General features: G+C 48.9%; 1 protein-coding gene across 4 annotated transcripts; it reads left to right on the forward strand.

Moving 5' to 3' along the window:
- The first annotated feature begins 1752 nt into the window (after positions 1 to 1752).
- On the forward strand, positions 1753 to 19435 carry ANKDD1A (ankyrin repeat and death domain containing 1A). 4 transcript variants are annotated; one of them, XM_063346402.1, is made up of 16 exons: positions 1753 to 1790; positions 1925 to 2080; positions 4536 to 4639; positions 8869 to 8967; positions 9574 to 9672; positions 10123 to 10227; positions 11124 to 11222; positions 11640 to 11738; positions 12566 to 12664; positions 13015 to 13113; positions 13360 to 13458; positions 14377 to 14475; positions 15846 to 15941; positions 17135 to 17336; positions 18039 to 18170; positions 18408 to 19435. In XM_063346402.1, the coding sequence occupies exons 2-16, from the start codon at positions 2047 to 2049 to the stop codon at positions 18467 to 18469; spliced, it is 1527 nt and encodes a 508-aa protein (XP_063202472.1). In that variant the 5' UTR covers positions 1753 to 1790; positions 1925 to 2046; the 3' UTR covers positions 18470 to 19435. The 4 variants fall into 4 exon arrangements, with proteins under 4 accessions (XP_063202472.1, XP_063202473.1, XP_063202475.1 ...); XM_063346403.1 differs by having other exon boundaries at positions 13018 to 13113; XM_063346405.1 differs by lacking the exon at positions 9574 to 9672.
- The last annotated feature ends 65 nt before the right edge of the window (positions 19436 to 19500 follow it).

Consider the following 19500-nt stretch of genomic DNA (forward strand, 5'->3'; position numbering starts at 1 on the left):
AGCTGCCCAAGAGGATTATTCATACCATGAATGTCACATTCTATATAAATTAGAAAGTTTGCTGTGTAGTGCTCTCTCTCCCTTGATGGCAGCGGTCCAAAGAACTTATCACCCTGATGCCAGAGCCCTGAGCCCTTCCCTTCCTCCCGAAGCCGCAGTGCTCACACATCCGACATTTGCTGTCCCCTGCTGGGAGCGCACAGCTTCCTGCCCATAGAAGGGGCTCAGTATGATCCTTGTCTATTTTATATTGGTATCGGATCAATACTGGTTCTTTAGTATTATTAATGCTAATTATTTAGTCTTATCCTATTAAATCTATGTATATTTCAACCCTTGTGTTTCCTTGTTTGTCCCCAGTTCCCCTTCCTGGGTGGGGAGGGATCATCGGGTGATAGAGCATTTGTCTAAATAACAACAAATTGTTGTGGGTTTCTCAAACCATAACAGCAGCACGGACCCGCACAAGGGTCCCCGGGACAGGGGTGTCCCCCAAAACTGTCCTGAGCCCAGGGAACAGCCCCATCTGCACCCTGGAGTACATTGCTCGTGCTGTTTATCGTGGCAGGTGAACAGCACGGGCACCCTCATGTGGTCGCCGGCATGAGTGTGTGCTCGCCGCCAGAACCCGCAGTACTGCGAGGATGGAGGGCATGGGGAGAGTCCTCCAGGGAGTCCTGCTGAGGGCTCAGAGGGGCCCATGACAAGGACCAAGTCTGTAGGCCAGCATGGTGCAGGGAGGGAGTACAAATCCGATGTCACCTCTCCTATCCAGAGGCCAGCAGCAGAGAAACCCCCCTTCTGCAGTCTGCTCGCCTTTGCTGTCCTGGCCACTGGAAAGCCATACACAGGAGAAACCAAAGTCCTACCATGATTTAAGCTCCTGCCTCCCAGTCCTGCACATCCTGGGTTGGCAGAACAGGTTAGTCCTTTCTCCTCACACCACCTTCCCATCCATCTGAAGACCAAACAACAGCATTTACTCAATCGACCCAAGGCCGTCACTCAACGTGTCATCCCATATCCGTGGCAAGACTTGAGTGCATGCAAGCGAACACAGGAAAGGCCAGAAAATGCACGCAGTGGGGAACACCAGTGTGCCACACTTGCCCTGATAAATTAGATACGGGGAGAAAGCTGTGGGGCCAGACCCACACCAGAGACCTCGCAGCGGCTGCACTGAAATGGCTGTGGCAGAAAGGGGGGTCCCCATGTGCCTCCAGGAAAGATTTGCCGCCAGGAGAACTACTGCCTTGTCCTTCGTGAAAAGGCAGCGGCACCTTTCCAGCCTGGAGACGGACAACATGGACAGGACCAAGCACCCAGTTTTGTGATTTCTTTTTTGGTCTGTTTTGGACCTTTTTTTTTTTCTTTTCTGCCTACCTCAGACCTCCCCGAAACAGATCTGATTCTCCCCCCAACCTCAGTTCAGCCACTGCTTGGTGCACCCTCCTCCTACTATCAAAATGGAAAATAAAAGACAAAACCAGATCCAGGTGCTGGAACAGGAGAATTAACTCCAACTCTGAGTGAAGAGTGCTTTTAACCCCCTCCTGCATCTGCTGCCGTGTCCCGGCCCTGTGGTAGGTGGGAGCACCTCATCCCCTGGAAATGCCAAACCCTGAACCCTGCTTTCAGGGGAAAAAAACCCACAACCCACCTCGTATTTCCCACAGAACAGAAATCTTTCTCCTCCCAAATCGGTTTGGAAACAGCATTAAACCACCCACAGCTTCCAGGCAGCAGCACCAAGCCGAGCCACGCTGAGGTGACGGGTGGCCGCAGCCGAGGTACGGCCCTGCTGCCCCCTGACCGAAATGGCAGTATCTGGATTTTCCCCCTCAAGTCACCCCCAAACGTCCCGAAAACACCCTGTTTGTCCGAAAGAGGATTTATTTCCATTTTATTTTCCTTTAAATAACAGCTACAGAGGCGCTCTGCGGCGGCGGGGCGGCGGCAATCAGTCAGCCCGCCCTGAGGCGGCGGCGGGGCAGCGGCAGCCAGCCAGCCCGCCCTGAGGCGGCGGCGGGGCCGGCGGGCCGCGGCATGGGGGACGACCTGGCGTCCGAGGGGGACACCCGTGAGTAGGGGCGAGGCGGGGGCTGCCCTGCCGGGGCCGGGGTCGGGGTCGGGGCCGCCGCGCCGTGAGGGGGTTCGTCACGGAGAGGGCTCCGTGAGGGAGAGGGCTCCGTGAGGGAGAGGGCTCCGTGAGGGAGAGGGCGAGCGCGGCCCCTGCCTCCCCCGGGCGCTGGGAGGGGGCGCAGGTTGGGCCGAGGTGCTTTAAAGAATAACGAGACTTAGAAGAATCCATTCGGACACAAAGCAGGTGTGTAACCTACGCGGGAATCGACACCGCTTTTGCCCCAAAGCATCCCGTACCCCTAAGGATGCTGCAAATAACGCCGGTACCCCCGACCTCGGCATTGTGGCCGCCTTTATCGGCCAGCCCCCGGCCGTACTGGGTTGTCTTTGTGTCCTGCAGCCTCGGTAGAGCCCAGCTAACAGCTTTAGTGCATTTCTTTGCATGCCTTTCTTCTCCTTTGCTGCCTTTTTAAATCTCTTGCATAATAAACTGACAGTGTGACGGTGCATTGCACTGAGGGTAAATCGCTTAAATTGTTTTCCGTGCTGGTTGGGGTAACTGAATTCGTATTCAGTACCATACGGTATGAAACACCCTGGAGCCTGAGCTCAAAAGAGAAGGAAAAACTGCTAAATATAGACTGAAATGCTGCTGTTGGATGGGTCCATGCCATGATGTGAAGTGCATTTACATTCACCGGGCTGGCTTTGCTGGTGTGGACACTAGGTAGGAAACTTTGACCATCAGATGGTTTCCCATATGTTGCTGAGAATAAATAAACTGCGGCTTCTACAGCCTTAGCAATGCAAGGTTTGTTACTGCATCTTCACAGGTAGAGGAAAGAATAAACAAGTCAAGGGGCGATTTGTTATCGCTTGACAATGATGCTTTGTGCGATCATAAAACGTAAGAACACATTTCTGTCACCTGGAAAGCAGGGGCAGCAACATTTGCTTAACTGAAGTACAGGGTTTACTCCACTGAATGGAGATAAGCATTTGAAAGGGGGTAGTATGTGTGTAGCCATTGGTGTGAATAATTAACATAAACTCCACAAGTTTTTCACAAGTTCTCCTGACATTTCCTCTCACTTGAAGGGTCCACGCAGTGTGGAAACGCAGTTGGTTAATACACCTCACCAGATGAGAACAGCATCTCAATATACAGCACAGAAAATCCTGTTCCTGCAGAAATCAGTGTAGAAATCCTGCTGCCTTCAGGGAAGCAGTAGGTCCAACGCTCTTGAATGACCTTCTCTGGTATTAAGATTTGTGTTGTTTGTGTTTTTCTTGAGCTAAAAGGTTTTTTTGTTTGAAGGTAAGAGGAACAGAAATTGGAAGATGAGGTTATACCTCTGCTACCCTAAGAGTCCACAGCAGGGGTGCCTTCCTTCTGTGCCCTGCAGAAAGAAGTGGCGCGGTGCCATGTAGGCAGCAGGCCTCTTATCTCCTCCGTGTGGTGGAATGGGAAGAGTAGTATGGTTTGATGCCTCTTGTATGGCATGTGGTTAGTGTGTTGATACAAAATGAAATCGCATTGAGTCCCTGCTACCCTCAAACTGCAGCCTGAGATCTGCAGAAATGTAGAAGAGAGCAGAGCGTGAGACAGCTCTCCAGCGGGCTGTGACAGGCTGAGGGTCTGCCTCAAGTACCTCTCAAAAGAATTTCCCAAAAGCACTAGGGCAGAAACTAAGTCCAAGAAAAACTGACACCAGCTTTGCCAAAAACCATGAGAGCCTCCCTGTGGGGCTGCGGCAGGCCCAGAGTCACAGCCGTGCTCTCGTTTCTTGGCAGGAAGGTTTGTTCGATCAAGGAGAAGATTGCTGGGGCAAGGCCCAGCATGGAGAGTTAACACCCTTAAATTGTGCCTAACTGTGCAGGACAAATACTGCCGGTTGTGGTAAATTGTGCTCAGAACTGCCACGGTCTATTAAGAGATGCAACACTAATCACAGGCCAGGCTGGCAGTTTTGTGCTGCTTGGCTGATTCAGGTTGCCCGGCACAGGACAACCATGTGTAAAGGCCTCCTTGTAGAGCAGTGGGGTGTAAGTTGAAGGATAGAGGAAAGGGTCTGTGTCATCTGCCTGAGCCCTCATACCGGCTCTAGGCCTGCAAGAATGCCCAGAGGACATGGACATAATGGATCAAAAGGTTTTACAGCTGGAGCAAGCCCATGCAGAGAAAGACACCAAATTAGAATAGAAGCTGGTAGGACTGGAAGAGCGCTGATGCAACACAGGGGTACTCAGGGAAGGGGAGATAGTGCTAGGGGACGAATCCAGAAAACGCCAACATCTGTAGGGCTGGGATTCTCGCTGGAAGAATCTTTCTGCAGCCATCCTTCCTTGAAGCCACTGGGGTCGGTGAGATGAAGGGGAGGTTTGTTGGGGCATGCTGCTCCATGCTCCATGACAGCACTGTTTTAATGCCCGCTCTTCTGTCCCTGCTGCAGTGCTTCATTCAGAGAAGGAGTTCCATGATGCGGCGAAGCGTAATGACACGGCCAGGATGGAGGAGCTCATCAGGAGAGGGGTTGACATCAAAGCCAAAAACAATGTAAGTCCTGGGTTTTTCCACCTCTAAGATGCCGGAAGTGCTGAGGGTGTGTTTCAGAATTGCAGCTGCTTAACACTGCTGTTCTTATTAGCTGCTCAATTGGTCAATGCTATAAAATACACCACCCAAGTGCTAAATAGGGCCTGTGGCAACTGAGCAGTTTCACAACACGCTGAAACCCACAGCACTGTCATCCTGGCCAGACTGCAAAGTTGCAAGTGCTGAGGGAGGGGGATAATTTATGGTTCCCCTTGGAACCCATGTTCCAGATACACATGGCTGCAATGGAAGGCTTTGATTTTCCTATCTGTGTATGCCAGGGCTGTGGGACTAACTCAGTTCCTGGTGGAGGTCTCCCCTTGTTGACCAGTAGGTTCCTTGGGATTCAATCTGTCTATTCATGATCAGCATGTTTCTCATTCCTGTGCTGTCATTTTATCATAGAATCATAGAATTGTCAGGGTTGGAAGGGACCTTAAAGATCACCTAGTTCCAACCCCCCTGCCATGGGCAGGGACACCTCCCACTAGATCAGGTTGCTCAGAGCCCCATCCAGACTGGCCTTAAAAACTTCCAGGGATGGGGCTTCTACCACCTCTGTGGGCAACCTGTTCCAGTGTCTCCCCACCCTCATGGTGGAGAACTTCCTAACGTCCAATCTGAATTGAACCATCTCTAGTTTTAATCCATTCTCTCTAGTCCTACCGTTACCCGACATCCTAAAAAGTCCCTCACCAGCTTTCTTGTAGGCCCCCTTAAGATACTGGTAGGCCACAATAAGGTCTCCTTGGAGCCTTCTTTTCTCCAGACTGAACAACCCCAACTCCCTCAGTCTGTCTTCATAGGAGAGGTACTCCAGCCCTCTGATCATCCTCATGGCCCTTCTCTGGACACGTTCCAGCACATCCATATCTTTCTTGTAGTAGGGGCTCCAGAACTGGACGCAGTACACCAGGTGGGGCCTCACGAGAGTGGAGTAGAGGGGGAGAATCACCTCCCTCGATCTGCTGGCCACACTTCTCTTGATGCAGTCCAGGATACGATTGGCTTTCTGGGCTGCAAGTGTGCACTGATGGCTCATGTTGAGCCTCTCGTCCACCAGCACCCCCCAGTCCTTTTCTTCAGGGCTGCTCTCAAGCCAGTCACTGCCCAGCCTATATCGGTGCTTGGGATTGCCCCGACCCAGATGGAGGACCCTGCACTTGGTCTTGTTGAACTTCATGAGGTTGGCATGGGCCCACTTCTCCAGCCTGTCAAGGTCCCTCTGGATGGCATCCCTTCCCTCCAGCCTGTCAGCTGCCCCACACAGCTTGGTGTGGTCAGCAAACTTGTTGAGGGTGCACTCAATGCCACTGTCCACGTCGCTGACGAAGATGTTAAACAAGACCGGTCCCAGTACTGATCCTTGAGGGACTCCACTTGTCACTGACCTCCACTTGAACATGGACCCACTGACAGCCACTCTTTGGGTGCCACTGTCAAGCCAGTTCTTTATCCACTGAATTGTCCATCCATCAAACCCATATTTTATCAGCTTGGAGACCAGGATGTCATGCAGGACAGTGTCAAAGGCTTTGCTTAGGTCCAGGTAAATGACGTCAGTTGCTCTCCCCTTGTCTATTGATGTTTTGACCTTCTCATAGAAGGCCACCAGGTTTGTCAGGCACGATTTGCCCTTGGTGAAGCCGTGTTGATTGTACCCAGTCACGTCTTCATTATTCTTCTGCCTCAGCAGTGCCTCCAGGAAGATCTGTTCCATAATCTTACCAGGCACGGAGGTGAGACTGACTGGCCTATAGTTCCCTGGTTCATCCTTCTTTCCCTTTTTTGAAAATGGGGATTATGTTTCCCCTTTTCCAGTCAGTGGGGACTTCGCCAAACTGCCATGACTTTTGGAATATAATAGAGCAGCTTAGCAGCCTCATGCACCAGTTCCCTCAGTACCCGTGGGTGTATCCCATCGGGTCCCATGGACTTGTACACTTTCAGGTTCATCAGATGGTCATGAGCCTGATCTTCACTTACAACGGGCAGTTCTTTCCAACCCCTGCCATTGTCTTCTGTAACTCCAGGAGTGTGGCTGGAGCCCTTGCCAGTGAAGACTGAGGAAAAGAAGTCGTTGAGAACCTCGGCCTTCTCCATATCACTTGTCACCAGTTCTCCAGTTTTCTTTCTGAGGGGGCCCACACCTTTCCTGGTCTTCTTCTTACCATTAATATACCTATAGAAATTTTTGCTGTTTCCCTTGATCTCCCTGGCTAGATTTAATTCTAACTGAGCTTTAGCTTTTCTAACCATGTCTCTTGCTGCTCGGACAGCTTCCTTATATGCCCCCCGTTCTAGCTGTCCTTTCTTCCACTCCTTGTAAAGATTCTTTGTGCGTGACAGTGTGTCCAGGAGCTCCTTGTTCATCCAGGCAGGTCTCCTAGCATTCTTTCCTGCCTTCCTCTTTGTTGGTATACTTTGCTCCTGAACATGGAGAAGGTGATCCTTGAATACTGACCAGCTGTCCTGGGCCCCCCTTCCCTCTAGGGCTTTGTCCCATGGCACTTTGGCCAGTGGATCCCTGAAGTGATCAAAGTCTGCATGCCTGAAGTCCAGGGTCATAAGCTTGGAATACATCCTCCTAGTTGCCCCGAGGATCTTAAATTCTATTGCTTCGTGGTCACTGCAGCCAAGGTTATCCCTGAGCCTCACGTTGGTCACCAGCCCTTCCCTGTTGGTGAGAACGAGGTCTAGCATAGCACCTTTTCTTGTTGGTTCCTCTACCATATGGAGGAGGAAATTGTCATCAATGCATTCTAGGAACATCCTGGATTGGTGGTGCCTTGCTGTGTTGTCCCTCCACCAGATGTCAGGGTGGTTGAAATCCCCCATGAGGACCAGGGCCTGTGAACAGGAAGCCACTTCTATCTGCCTATGGAGGGCCTCATCTGCTTGGCTCTTCTGGTCAGGTGACCTGTAGCAGACCCCTACTGTAACATCACCTTCCCCTGTCTTCCCTTTAATCTTAACCCATACACTCTCAACTGGCTCATTGTCCTTCCCCATATGGAGCTCCATCGATTCTAGCTGGTCACTGATGTAGAGGGCAACACCTCCTCCCCTCCTACCCTGCCTGTCCTTCCTAAAGAGCATGTATCCGTCTATCCCTACATTCCAGTCGTGGGAATCATCCCACCAAGTTTCAGTAATAGCCACTATGTCATGGCGTTCCAGCAGCACAGTGGCCCTTAATTCATCCTGTTTATTGCCCAAGCTGCGTGCATTCGCATAGAGGCACTTCAGCTTGGCTGGCCGTGTCACCCTCTTGTGCGAATCCCCCTTGATTCCCTTGGGGTGTCCCGGTGCATCGTCCCCGGCTTGCCTCAGAGCAGCAAGTTGAGAGCCCTTACCAGGACTCCACCCCTCTGCCCCTGGTATGCTGCCCCACTGTTTGTCACAGGCAAGAATGAAATTATTGACCCCTTCCCCCTTCAAACCTAGTTTAAAGCCCTATCAATGAGCCCTGCCAACTCCTTCCCCACAATCCTTTTCGCACTCTGGGACAAGCGCATCCCATTAGCTGCTCGCAGCTCTGGTGCCACATATACCAAGCCATGATCGTAAAATCCAAAGCCCTGTCGACAATATCAGTCCTGGAAGCCATGAATTGACCTGTTGACTCCTCCTATATATTTTCTCATCCATTGCTAATGTCAGAGGGATGGAGGAGAACACAATTTGAGCTCCTGATTCCTTTACCAGTTGCCCTAAGGTCCTGAAATCCCTTTTAATTGATTGTGAGCTACATCATCACTTCCCACCTGAAAGACCAGAAGCAGGTAATAATCTGAAGGACTCACAAGGGTGGGAAGTTTACCTATGATGTCCTTTACCTGGGCACCAGGGAGACAGCAGACCTCTCTATGAAGCGGGTTTGGTCTGCATATCAGGCCCTCCGCTCAGCAGGGAGTCACCCACAACAATGACCCTTCGATTTTTCTTTTCAGGGTCAGTTTTGATTTTAGTCCATAACTGCAGTTTCTTAATAGAAGGTAACTAGAACCTGTCTACCTGACGAGAGAGTGTAGATACAGAGGATTATGTCCAAAGAAAACCCTGCACAGTGTGAGAAATTCCGGCTCCATTCTCCTCTGGCAAAGGAGATTTTGGCCTTCAGGAAGGCTGGTGGATATGCATGCCCTCTGCATACATCAGCCTTCCCTCTTTCCTTCCTTCCCTTCCAGACAGACCGGACTGCCCTGCACTGGGCTGCAGGAGCAGGGAACGTGGATGCTGTGCGACTGCTCCTGGATCACGATGTCCCGGTGGATGACGAAGACAGTGTACGAAGGCAAATCTCCCTTCTGTGTCCTGCAAATGTGTTTTGTGTTGGGGGAACGCTGGGTACTGAGTGCTGGGACAGCAGTGACAGACGTCACCTGAGTCCTGGGTGGGTGGCACAAGGTTTTGCAGGCTGTGGCCTCCCTGCTGAGGCAGGTGCAGTGCCTTTCTGGAGCAAGCCTTGTTTTCAGATGTGTCTGTGCTCTGTCTTTTCACCTTTTCCTTGCATGCACAGCGACTGAGGAGGCGGCTGGTAAAATCTATGAGGTTCTCTGTGTAGCATGGGGATGCTCGGCTGCTTCTGGTCATGTTGTTGGGGCTTGTGGGAAGACAGCGACAGCCAGCAAGTTCTGTCTTCCCCCATAACAACCAGGCTAATACGCACCATTGACTAGGAAGTGGCAGTCAAGAGGCAGGTCTCTGCTCAGCTGCTGCGACCATCTGTGGCAGGAATAATAGTAATTGAAGAAAGTGGGCCTAAAAAAAAACCCAGAGAGAAACAAAAGTATTTGGAAAACTTAATGAAGCTAGGGGGACAGCTTCTCTCTTGGATGGGGATGGAGGTAGCTGCAGTTTAGCTGTAAGTATCTCTTTTCTCTTCTGCCCAGTTTGGAATGAATGCGCTTCTGCTGTCTGCCTGGTTTGGTCACCTCCGTGTCCTGCAGATCCTCGTCAATGCTGGGGCCAAGATTAACTGTGTCAATAGGGTGAGAGAGTCTCCCCATGTGGGTCCATCACACAGCTCCGGACAGTCATGGGGGGGAGAGAGAGCGAGCTGTGAGCCAGGGTGATCCCGTGTGACAGCATCTGCTCTGGGGACGGCCATCTGCATTTCTGCTTTATTCCTAAACCAGGTGTAATAATTGTAGCTATAGAGATCTACACGGCTTTCTCAGCTCACGTTTGTGCATTGCTGAGGTGGAAGGTGTTACAGAAATGGGAAATGGGTTTACTGTGAATTTTAAAATAGACCTTGGTTGGGAAAAGGAGCATTAATACTTCAGAGTCATAACTTGCTGTCTGCAGCACAAACTGTTTTAGCTCTAGAGGTGCAGGGAGGCATCGAATGGGTCTTTGCTAACCGGAGCGGGTTGTTAAAAGAGACTGTCCCATTATCTTGGACTTGTTAAACAAACGGTCCTTTATCTCCTCTCCAGAATGGCAGGAACCTGCTCCACTGTGCGGCTCAGAGGGGACACATCCAGGTGATGGAGTTCATCATGGAGGACCTGGAGGACGTGTATGTGGATAAGACAGACAAGGTAGAAAGGCTCTTCACTGCTTTGTTTCTTGGTCTGCTGAGCTTAGCAGGAATGTTGCCCTTGCTTTTGGGAAGAGACCCAGAGTCAGATGCTACTCCCGTAGTACCGAGGGTATCCCACACAGGCTCTGGCCCTCCTGTGGAGCGGGGCTTAGGGATGATGGGGATTCTGGCTCTGGTCAGGCGTCAGCAGCTAAGGCTTCCCAGTGTAGCCTTTTAGCAGAATAAATTCAGGAATTTCAGTGTCCTTCTCTTGTGCAGCTGAAATTTCGGGTTGTATTGTAGGCAAGCAATAACCAAGGGTAGCCCTCTCCCAGCATGTTCCAGCCTTAGCTGATCTGTTCCTGAAGACAGCGTAGGAGGAACACAGGCGAACACACTCTTTTCTACTCCGTGGCCTTCATGGTTCCCAGAGTGATCCCCACTCTGATGCTTGGGAGTTAAATGAGGCCACAAGAGATCTGCCTTTTCCCCTTTCCCCCTGAAAGGGGTTCTGACTCCCTTGATAACTGGGGTCTCAGATAATAATTACATTTTTTTATCCTTAGTTGCTTTTAGTGAACTATCATCCTCTATTTATGTGAAATAAACACTGAAATGATCTGTTCTTCAGTGTTTGGCGACACCAAAGTGCGTGGAGTTGTTAGCCCCAGTGGGTAGTTCAGTTCACCTTGTTTTGTTAGGGTCATCCCAAATGTAAAGCAGAATAACAGTTAGCAACAGAATAAAAGATAACTATTTTTGAAGTGCAGCATTTTCCGCCACCCTGTGGACACTAAGCTTGCTGTGCAACTGGGTTATCGCACAAGGCCTTGTTATATTGCTTGCAGCAGATGATGTAATCTTGTGCTTTCTGAGCCTTTCTTGGGCTGTTTTTCTTTCTGTTTCCTTTCAAAGATGGACAGGACAGCGTTTCACCTGGCTGCAGAGTATGGGCGGCTGGAGGTGGTGGAGTTCCTAATTGGACTGGGTTGTTCTCACAGCGCCAAAGACAAGGTATGGGCATAAAACCACACGCAAGGGAGGTAAAAGCCAAGGAGGATGTGAAAGTCAGGGAACAGGTTACCAAATGAGGCTCGTGCAGGCAAGCTGTCAGCAGTTGTAATTATGGTTGGGGTATGTCAGGGCTTTTCTTCCCTATCCACTTGCAAGCCATTTGCGCCTCAGTCCATGTTGGATTTCTCTCCAGGACTTTTCAGACAGGATAGGCAGTGAGCCTGGTGGACCGTGCTCCAGTTTAAGATAGCTGGGTTTCTTCCCTCCCTGCTGCACCTATTAGAAGACACTTTCAGACTCTTGCTACTTGTTAACAACCTCCTGTTCAGTCACCCTGGATATATTCTGTGCAAGGTTGCGGTGTATGAACGCTCAGTCCTGTGATACATATATGTATGAAGTGATATTTACTTTCAGGAAGAAAATACAGCATTGCATTTAGCTGCTAAAAATGGCAATCTTTCTGTGCTGCAGAAGATTATAGGTGTTGGAGTGGACCTTGATGAAAAGAACTCAGTAAGTACATTTAAATCAAATGAAAACCACATCAGTTTCACCCTTTCTCTCCCCAGAAATACTCTTCTGCCACAGTCATCAGGCTGAATAGTCGGTATTGACAGGAGAGGTTGAGAAAATAGCTGATTTTATCTGATGCGTACGTGTGTAAATGCAGGTCACGCTTGCAGAGTATCAGTGAAAGGCAACATCCTTCTTAGACCAATATGCAATTCTAAAGTGTTGCCTTTTCTTCCTGCTGTATCTGCTGACCTACCTTATCACTCCATTTAATCTTCCTTTTTCTCCCTGACCCTTGTACATTCAAGTGCCTAAATGGTTATTGAGTGTGTTTTAAACTAAACTTCACTATGCTTTATAGTATTGATTTAGTCACTGAACATATGGACCTTCTGTTTGACATCTCTCTTGGACAGACCTACTTTGGAAAATTATGTGTCTGGAACGTAGTTAACGATTTAGATAGCAAATATTGGCTTAGTAGCACTGTTACTTATTCCGGGGCACACTCCCGATTAAGTTTATCAGCAGTTTTTTAGTCTTATTTGGTTACTGTCTTTGAAAAGTGTATTTGATTGTGATTAAGATCTGAAAGAAAAAGGAAGCCACCTTCTGTGGTAATTCTGGTAGTGTTTGTCTTCCCCCAGATGAGCTGCCCTTTGTTCGAAGAGCAATAATAAAACAAGATTAAATCACTTAGGAATTCTGCTTGTTTCTTCTAAAGAAATGAGCTGCAGCCCTCAGAAGGGAGAACCAGTGGTCAGGGGCTGCTCTGTCTTGGCCTTGTCTACAGAAATTCTGCTTGTCCCCTTTTTTGCCTTGTCCAGGAAGGACTTACAGCTCTGCACCTGGCTGCTGAGGGAGGTCACAGTGACTGTGTGAAGCTGCTCTTGGAAGCAGGTGCCGACGTCAATGCCCAAACCCAGGTGAGCTCTGTGGAGGTGATTCCATTTCCAAACACTATATTATGGATTTTTGCCCAGACCTGTGGCCTCCCAGGGAGGGCACCCATTGTCAGGTGAGGCCGTGAGATGCCCAGCACTTCAGAAATAGCGCAGGGAGTCCAGAGGAAAGTACACACAGCTTTGTACAAAGAGGCAGGTGAAGCTCCTTGGAGCCGCTTTGGCTGCGGAGACAATCTTTATGGATTTTTCATTATGGGGACACGGGGAGATCGCAGGAGGAAGCAGGGAGATCTCTGCGGATAGTCTGTAACAGCTGCAGCCTCTGAGAAGAAGTCCTGACTAATACCCATCTCTTCTGACATGCCTCTCAGAAGAAGATGAACTGCCTTCACTACGCAGCACTGCACGGCTACGAGGAGATCGCCAGGATCCTCATGGGCGCAGGAATCCACACAGACGCTGTTAATCATGTAAGTCCCGCTCGATGCTTTCATTGCTTACAAAAAGGCAAAGCCAGTTTGTGGAGCGGTTCAAGAGCACAAAGCAACTCTGTAAAGACCAGTGCTGCTGTGGGGTCTGGGCTTATGGGGCAGTATCCCCAGTCTGCCCACAGTCCAGGCTCGCAGCCCTCTTAGAATAACACATGCAGGGCACAGCATGGTCCTTTTGGTGCCATGATCTATGCTCTTCCTAATTGTAGGGTCTTCTTTCCACAGCAAAATGCATCAGCAATGCACATTGCGGTACTGCAGAACTTCCCAGCTATGGTCAAGCTCTTCATCGACGCAGAGTGTGACCTTGACATTCCAGATAATGTAAGACTGCAGCTCCTGTTCTTTGTCTTTGAAATGTGAACTGGTTTCATGGGGGATTTGATCACCTTGGGGACAGGGCTAAAGAGGAATGCTTTAAAATGGGGAAAACCTGGAAGCACAACTTAGGAAATGTGAAACCCGTGAAACGATTCTGAGCGTTGCAGTGAGGTAATCGCTTGGTGGCATTCAACATGTGGGTTGTGCCATGTCCTTGGGACCTGTGCACAGCAACGTTGCATAGTCAGGCTCTCTCCTCCCTGCTGGAAGTAGGTGGGAGAAATTTCAGGCCAAAAGATATTCTGCAAAATGTTTGAGGGGCCGAAATGGAAGGCAAGCCTGGAGGTAGCTGGTTGTGTCACCAAATTGCTTTATGTAGCTTGTTTATAATGTTTTGATGAATGTTCATTCTTTTAGTGATGTTCTCTCCTGATGACACCATAAAATTGCCACATTTTGTGTTTGATTTTAGTTGTTTCCATTGAACAGTCCCAAGGTACATACAGTTTACAGTGCATACGCATTATGCACTGTAAACATTAGGCCCTGTCTCCCAGGAACAAAGAATTGGCACAGGTCCTTTCCTCCCTTGGCCAAACTATCTGCCTACAGAAATTGTTTAAATAACAGGAAATAATATAGTCCTATAAGCGACCCTAGGGAGCTCTATGGAACTGAAGAGGTTCCTTCTTTAGGCTGAAATGTCATCAGGGAGGCTTCCTAGTGCTGGTGCTGGGTCAGGGACAGACCGGTTCTGCTCAGCCTGAGGAACCCAGTCCAGTTTGAGGTAGGAGGGTGTTTGGCCCTCAGTTTAAAAAGGGATAGAGGGGAAAGGGTTCCTCTTGATATTGTTCTGTCCTATCCTTCCAGCCTCACACATGTCCCTCTCTGAAATTCAGTCCTTTCACCCTCCTTCTGCAGAGGCAGCAGACCTCGCTCCACATCGCTGCAGAGCACGGCAGGCAGGACATTGCCGAGATGATTCTCATTGCAGGAGTTAATCTGAAGCTAACAGACAAGGTAAACGTCTCCATGGGTGAATAGATTCTATGGGGTATGGAGGGAAAATATGGATGGTCTTTGCCACTGTTTTTCATAATTTTCAAGCGAGGCTAGTAATAATATTAAAATCTGGATATCTCTAGGGATAAGGCCATGAAGCACTGCTGAGTAGGTTATTTTGGTGTGTTTTCCAGGAAAGAAGAGACTGATTCTTAGGAACGTAGAAGACAGTTCACACAAGGAACAAACTTTTTCTTCTCAAAGTTGTTCTAGTTCCTTCTACTTGTGCTATCATGCACATTAATAACGAAGATCTTCTTGAATAGTGATAAATAATATACCTCAATAATTACAGCACACGTTTTAGTAGGTTAAAAGTATCTCTTGGTATAGATCTGGCACTGGCAGTCAGGGCTTTTGCCCTCTAATTAGATCAACGGAAGGAGTTCTAGAGGAATCAAGCAAGTTGTGTGCAGCCTGAAAGCGTGGTGTGTGCCCAGCAAACGCTGAAGGGGGCTTGGGCAGAGATTATTATAGTGTCTGCCATTCGTAGGGGGTTAAAGCTCATACAGACTCAAAGCCACCTGCCTGAAATGGCCTTCAGCTGCAGTGAATGTTTGCCACCTTCCAGCAGTCTGTGGAACCGCAGTGAGACTCCGTGCAGGGAACACATTCACCCTTTTCTGTGTGAAATTGGGTTTCTGCTACCAGTTGAGGGTAGATTCGTTCTCACTGGCATGCCCAATGGCTGGGCTGGCTCGCTTTCCTTCATGCAACTTTAAAATCTTGTTCCTTTCTGCTATATGCTTTTAGATATAAATATAAACCCCCCCCGCCCATTCCAAAATCATGTAAGGAGCGTAGTTACATTTTCATAGTCCCATCAGCCTGTGCTTCTCCTAGGAGACTGTTCCTAATCACGCGGATGTGGAGCCTGTAAAATTAATGAGGTTGTATAAATCACTTCAGTTCCACGTGTCAGCAAATCTGCTGTGCAAAAGGATATAAAATGCCTTGGACTGTAGCGCTGAGCTGGTCCTTTGACGGCTGCACCCGTGTTGCTGGGAGCCTGAAAGCACCCTGCCATCCACTGTGGGTTATGGGATGCTTTCCCAGCCGCTCCTGCCAAGCGGGCAGATCCCCCGCGGCACCAGAGGAGATGCTGCAGAGCCTAGAAAATAACTCCCTGTGCCCTGCACGCAGTAGCTCGAAGCTGGCTCACATGTGAGGTGCTTGCAGGTGGAGAATAGGAGCCCTTCATCCCGGCTGGGTGCATTGCTCAATAGGCCATGCTGCCTGCGACTACAGACCACCGGGTGGGCATGGAGATTGTACCTCCCAAGTGTGCAAGGTCTTTTCCAGATCATTTTTCCCCCTTCTAATTTCAGCAAGGGAAAACATCGCTGGATGTTGCCGCCCGAGGCAATCACATCAACTTGGCGGACATGATTATCAAAGCCGATCGGTTTTACAAATGGGAGAAGGTGAGTAGCTTACACCACCATCCCCTGAGTTTCCTGGGGCAGATGTAGCTTGATCCCCTCCATTGAGACTCCACATTACCAACCATCACAAGGGAAAGAAATGCAGGACATCCTGTGACAGCCTGACCTCCGCTTTCATCACCTTAAGAAAAACAAAAGTCCTTACCGTGCCAACAACATCTGCTTAAGGCTTTCCTTATTTAAAAAAGCCTCTGTTGTTAAAAACTCCAGGCTTTGCTGAAGGGAACAAGGGTTTTCAAAGATTCTTTGGCAGCTGTCCCCAAAGTCGTGTAGAAGGGAGCAGGATAGCATTGGTTCCTTTTCCCAGAAGGAGAAACTGAAGCACTGAGCAGGAAAATGCTTGGTTCGAGGTCACCAAGTGGGAGGTGGGGAGTTTTTCAGCAGTGGGAGGGAGACAGCCCTTGTGAGCGGGGCGATCAATTCTTATTGGAGTTGTACAACCGACTTCCCTCTCAAACTTCCCCGCGGCCAGGGTTGCTCCTCCTGTGTGTCCCAGTATGGCTCAGCCGTGTCTCTCCTCCCATGGCCCCGTGTGCAAGGCGCAGCTGCACAGCCCCAGTCCCCCACGGAAACCCTGCCTACCCCAAACCTGTGCCTGAGCCAATTTGAGCAGAGAGTGTGCTGAAAGCACAGCCAAACACCACATCCCTTGTGTCTTCGTAAGACTTTGGGCATCCTCCCATACCAGGAAAGACGGTGCTGTAGAGGGGAAAGAAAAGGAAGGGAGGGAGAGCGTAAACCTGTGGCGCAGGCCCAGCTTCAGCAGTAATGCTGCGTATATGAGGCCCTCTCATGGGTTTCCGTGCAGCCCTAGGGAAAGTCATTGAGCCTCTTTGCAGTCTGGCACGTAAAGGAGGTGAGCACGCCCCTATGTTGCAGGGGAGCAAGGAGATTTAATTAAATGATTCTGCATACAAGCCCCAGATAAAAGGCACTGTAGAAATGCAAATCGCATCGGCTTGGGCTTCCATGGCAAAGCTGCTGTTAACAGCGTTTGTTAACATGCATGATTAGAACAGAGGGAAACAAGAGAATGAAGAGAATTAAAAAAAAAAAAAAGTGCTGTGCCAGAATGAGCTCACAGCGACCTGCAGAGCTGAGGGTGTGGGAGGCTGCAGAATTCCAGGTACCCGTGCTGCATCCCAACTGAAACCCCTGTTCTGGCTTTGCAGGACAACCTGAACAGTGATTCTGACTCCTGGGTGGCAAAGCACTTGACCTTCAAGCAAGACCATAGGCTGGAAACGCAGCACATACGCTCAGTAATGTGGAGATTAGCTACTAAGTACCTCAAACCTGGTGAATGGAAGAAGCTGGCACATTACTGGAAATTCACTGATGCCCACATTAGGGCCATCGAGCAACAATGGACAGGTATAAAACACTGCCCAGGTATTTTCCTTCCCTCACTGGGACTGCGTTTCTAGGAGATAAGTCTGCAGGAATAGCAAAGCATGAGGAAAATCAGATGGCTTGTTTGAAGCAACCAAAAGATTAGGTTAAAAAGCCTGTATTTAATTAATGTGGAGTTATCTACACACTGGAATTTGTCCAGGAGAAAGCACACAAGCATGGGGGTTGGTGGTTCATTGCTTGCTCCTTCTGAGGCAGCTGCCAGACCTGCGAGTTCTTGCTGCAGTTCTTGTTCTATAGGACAGAGGCAACGTGCTGGTTTTATGGTTTTTCTTTTAAGGAGATGAACCAAGAAGGTAGTGAAGTCCCATTTAGAATTTAAGGGATACATTAGCAGAAGCAGGTTCTGCATTTCAGAAACAGATCACGACTGGTTCGGTTACTGTAAGGACTCCTGTAGTTTGCACGATGCTCTGAAGGCAGAAATTCTGTGTTGCCATGAATGGTTGTCTGACGAGCCTAAGCTCATTCACAGCCCACTCTGTTAAATTTAACGTTAATCTAGAAATCGCACCACAACTAGGAATTAAGCTAATCTGTACTTCAGAGCATCGTAGTAAAATCCAAAGAGGAGGGAGGGGTGTCCGAACCCACCCATTCAGAAATCTGCTCTGGTCAGGGCTGTGCAAGTGCAGGATTTCAGTTATGGTTTGATCTTGGCAGGTACTAAAAGCTACAGGGAGCATGGCCACAGAATGCTGCTTATCTGGCTCCACGGCGTGATCACGGCAGGAGAAAATCCAATCAAGGGATTGTACGAAGGCCTTGTGGGGATCGGAAGAAGAGATTTAGCAGGTAATACTTTTGTTTTCCTTCAAATGACGCACACTGAGCACTGCCTGAATTCTGTGGCTACACAACATACACAGAGGAAAACTTCAGTGAAGCCAGTTCACACGAGCTGGAAGGTACCGTGTCCTGCCCCCTTGCTACCATTACATTTCTTTCTTTTCCTTTTATTGTGGTAAATTAACACATCCTGGTTTGGCTTCATACTTTCTGTGCAGCGGAACATTCCCTCTTCTTTTACAGAAAGCATTCGGAAAAAAGCAAACGCAGACTCTGCCTCTCCACGGAAGTGCATAGCGATGTAACCTGGAGGGCACCAGCGGCGCCATCAGCTGGTGCATCCTCGGCTGGTTTTAGAGCTGCAGGAGAAACCCCTGCTCCGCTGCTCCTCAGAAGGCGGCTGCCACCCAAGGACTTCTTGTCACAAAGAGCTGGCATCGCTGCTGCTCCCTGCTTGGTCTGAAAGGCGGCGATCAGTAAATGCTAGCCATCAAAAACGCCTCTTTACGCAGAGGGGAGATTTTTCTCTGCTATGGCATACGGTCTGGGTACCAGAATTTCAGTGAGGGACTCTCAACTTGTCATACTGTGAGTATCAGGAAATACCACACTATTTTGCTGTAACTTGTTTACATCACATTTTTGTATGTAAATTTCTAATTGCCATTTTTTAAAGTTATTGAGGGGAAAGCTTTTGTTTTCAGAAATGTTCTTTACTTACCTTTTCTTTGCAGGGTTGGGGGGAGGTGTCTATCACTTGTGTCTTAGATGCGTTCATAACGTCCCTATGAGGGTGGGAATTTCAGAGGAAGAGTCAAAGGCTGCCACTTGGGCCTTTTGGAACTTTAAGGGTGTGATCTTTAATGTTTTGACTCTTCACACTATTGTTTATAAGTGTACATTAACCTACATGTACTGTTTACAAATCAAAGAGGCAACTTCTTTAATCCCTAGGCTACAGCTTGAAAAGTATAAGATAAGGCTGGTTATTGGTTATCTACACAGCCTCTGACAAGGACATACAATTTTCTTAAAGACCAATTTGTCACATAATACTCAGTATTTATTTTTTACTGCATTTCAAGAGAAAAATAATGCCTGTATTTCAATAAATCCAGATTTTACGCTAAAACTTACTAGTTACGTCTTACTCGTTTGTTTAAAAAAAATACTACATACATAATTCTAACTTAGAGCTAAACCGGTGCAACCTTATAATTAAAGCCTGAGGTGAATTCAAGCAGAAGGTGCTGATTTTCTTAATTTCTAAAGGTTTCTGTGGAGGCCAGCCAGGACTGCGGTGAGCCACGCTGCTGTTCTCGCATAGTCAGAACGA

This window comes from Chroicocephalus ridibundus, chromosome 9, assembly GCF_963924245.1.
Source record: "Chroicocephalus ridibundus chromosome 9, bChrRid1.1, whole genome shotgun sequence".
Classification (NCBI taxonomy): domain Eukaryota; kingdom Metazoa; phylum Chordata; class Aves; order Charadriiformes; family Laridae; genus Chroicocephalus; species Chroicocephalus ridibundus.

What these genes read in the sequence shown, in the direction of transcription:
- ANKDD1A (XM_063346402.1), top strand. Translation starts at nt 2,047, where the DNA reads ATGGGGGACGACCTGGCGTCCGAGGGGGACACCC. An exon ending in ATCTGAAGCTAACAGACAAG is followed by an intron (nt 14,476 to 15,845) that starts GTAAACGTCTCC and finishes TTCTAATTTCAG; the next exon opens with CAAGGGAAAACATCGCTGGA. An exon ending in CATCGAGCAACAATGGACAG is followed by an intron (nt 17,337 to 18,038) that starts GTATAAAACACT and finishes TGATCTTGGCAG; the next exon opens with GTACTAAAAGCTACAGGGAG.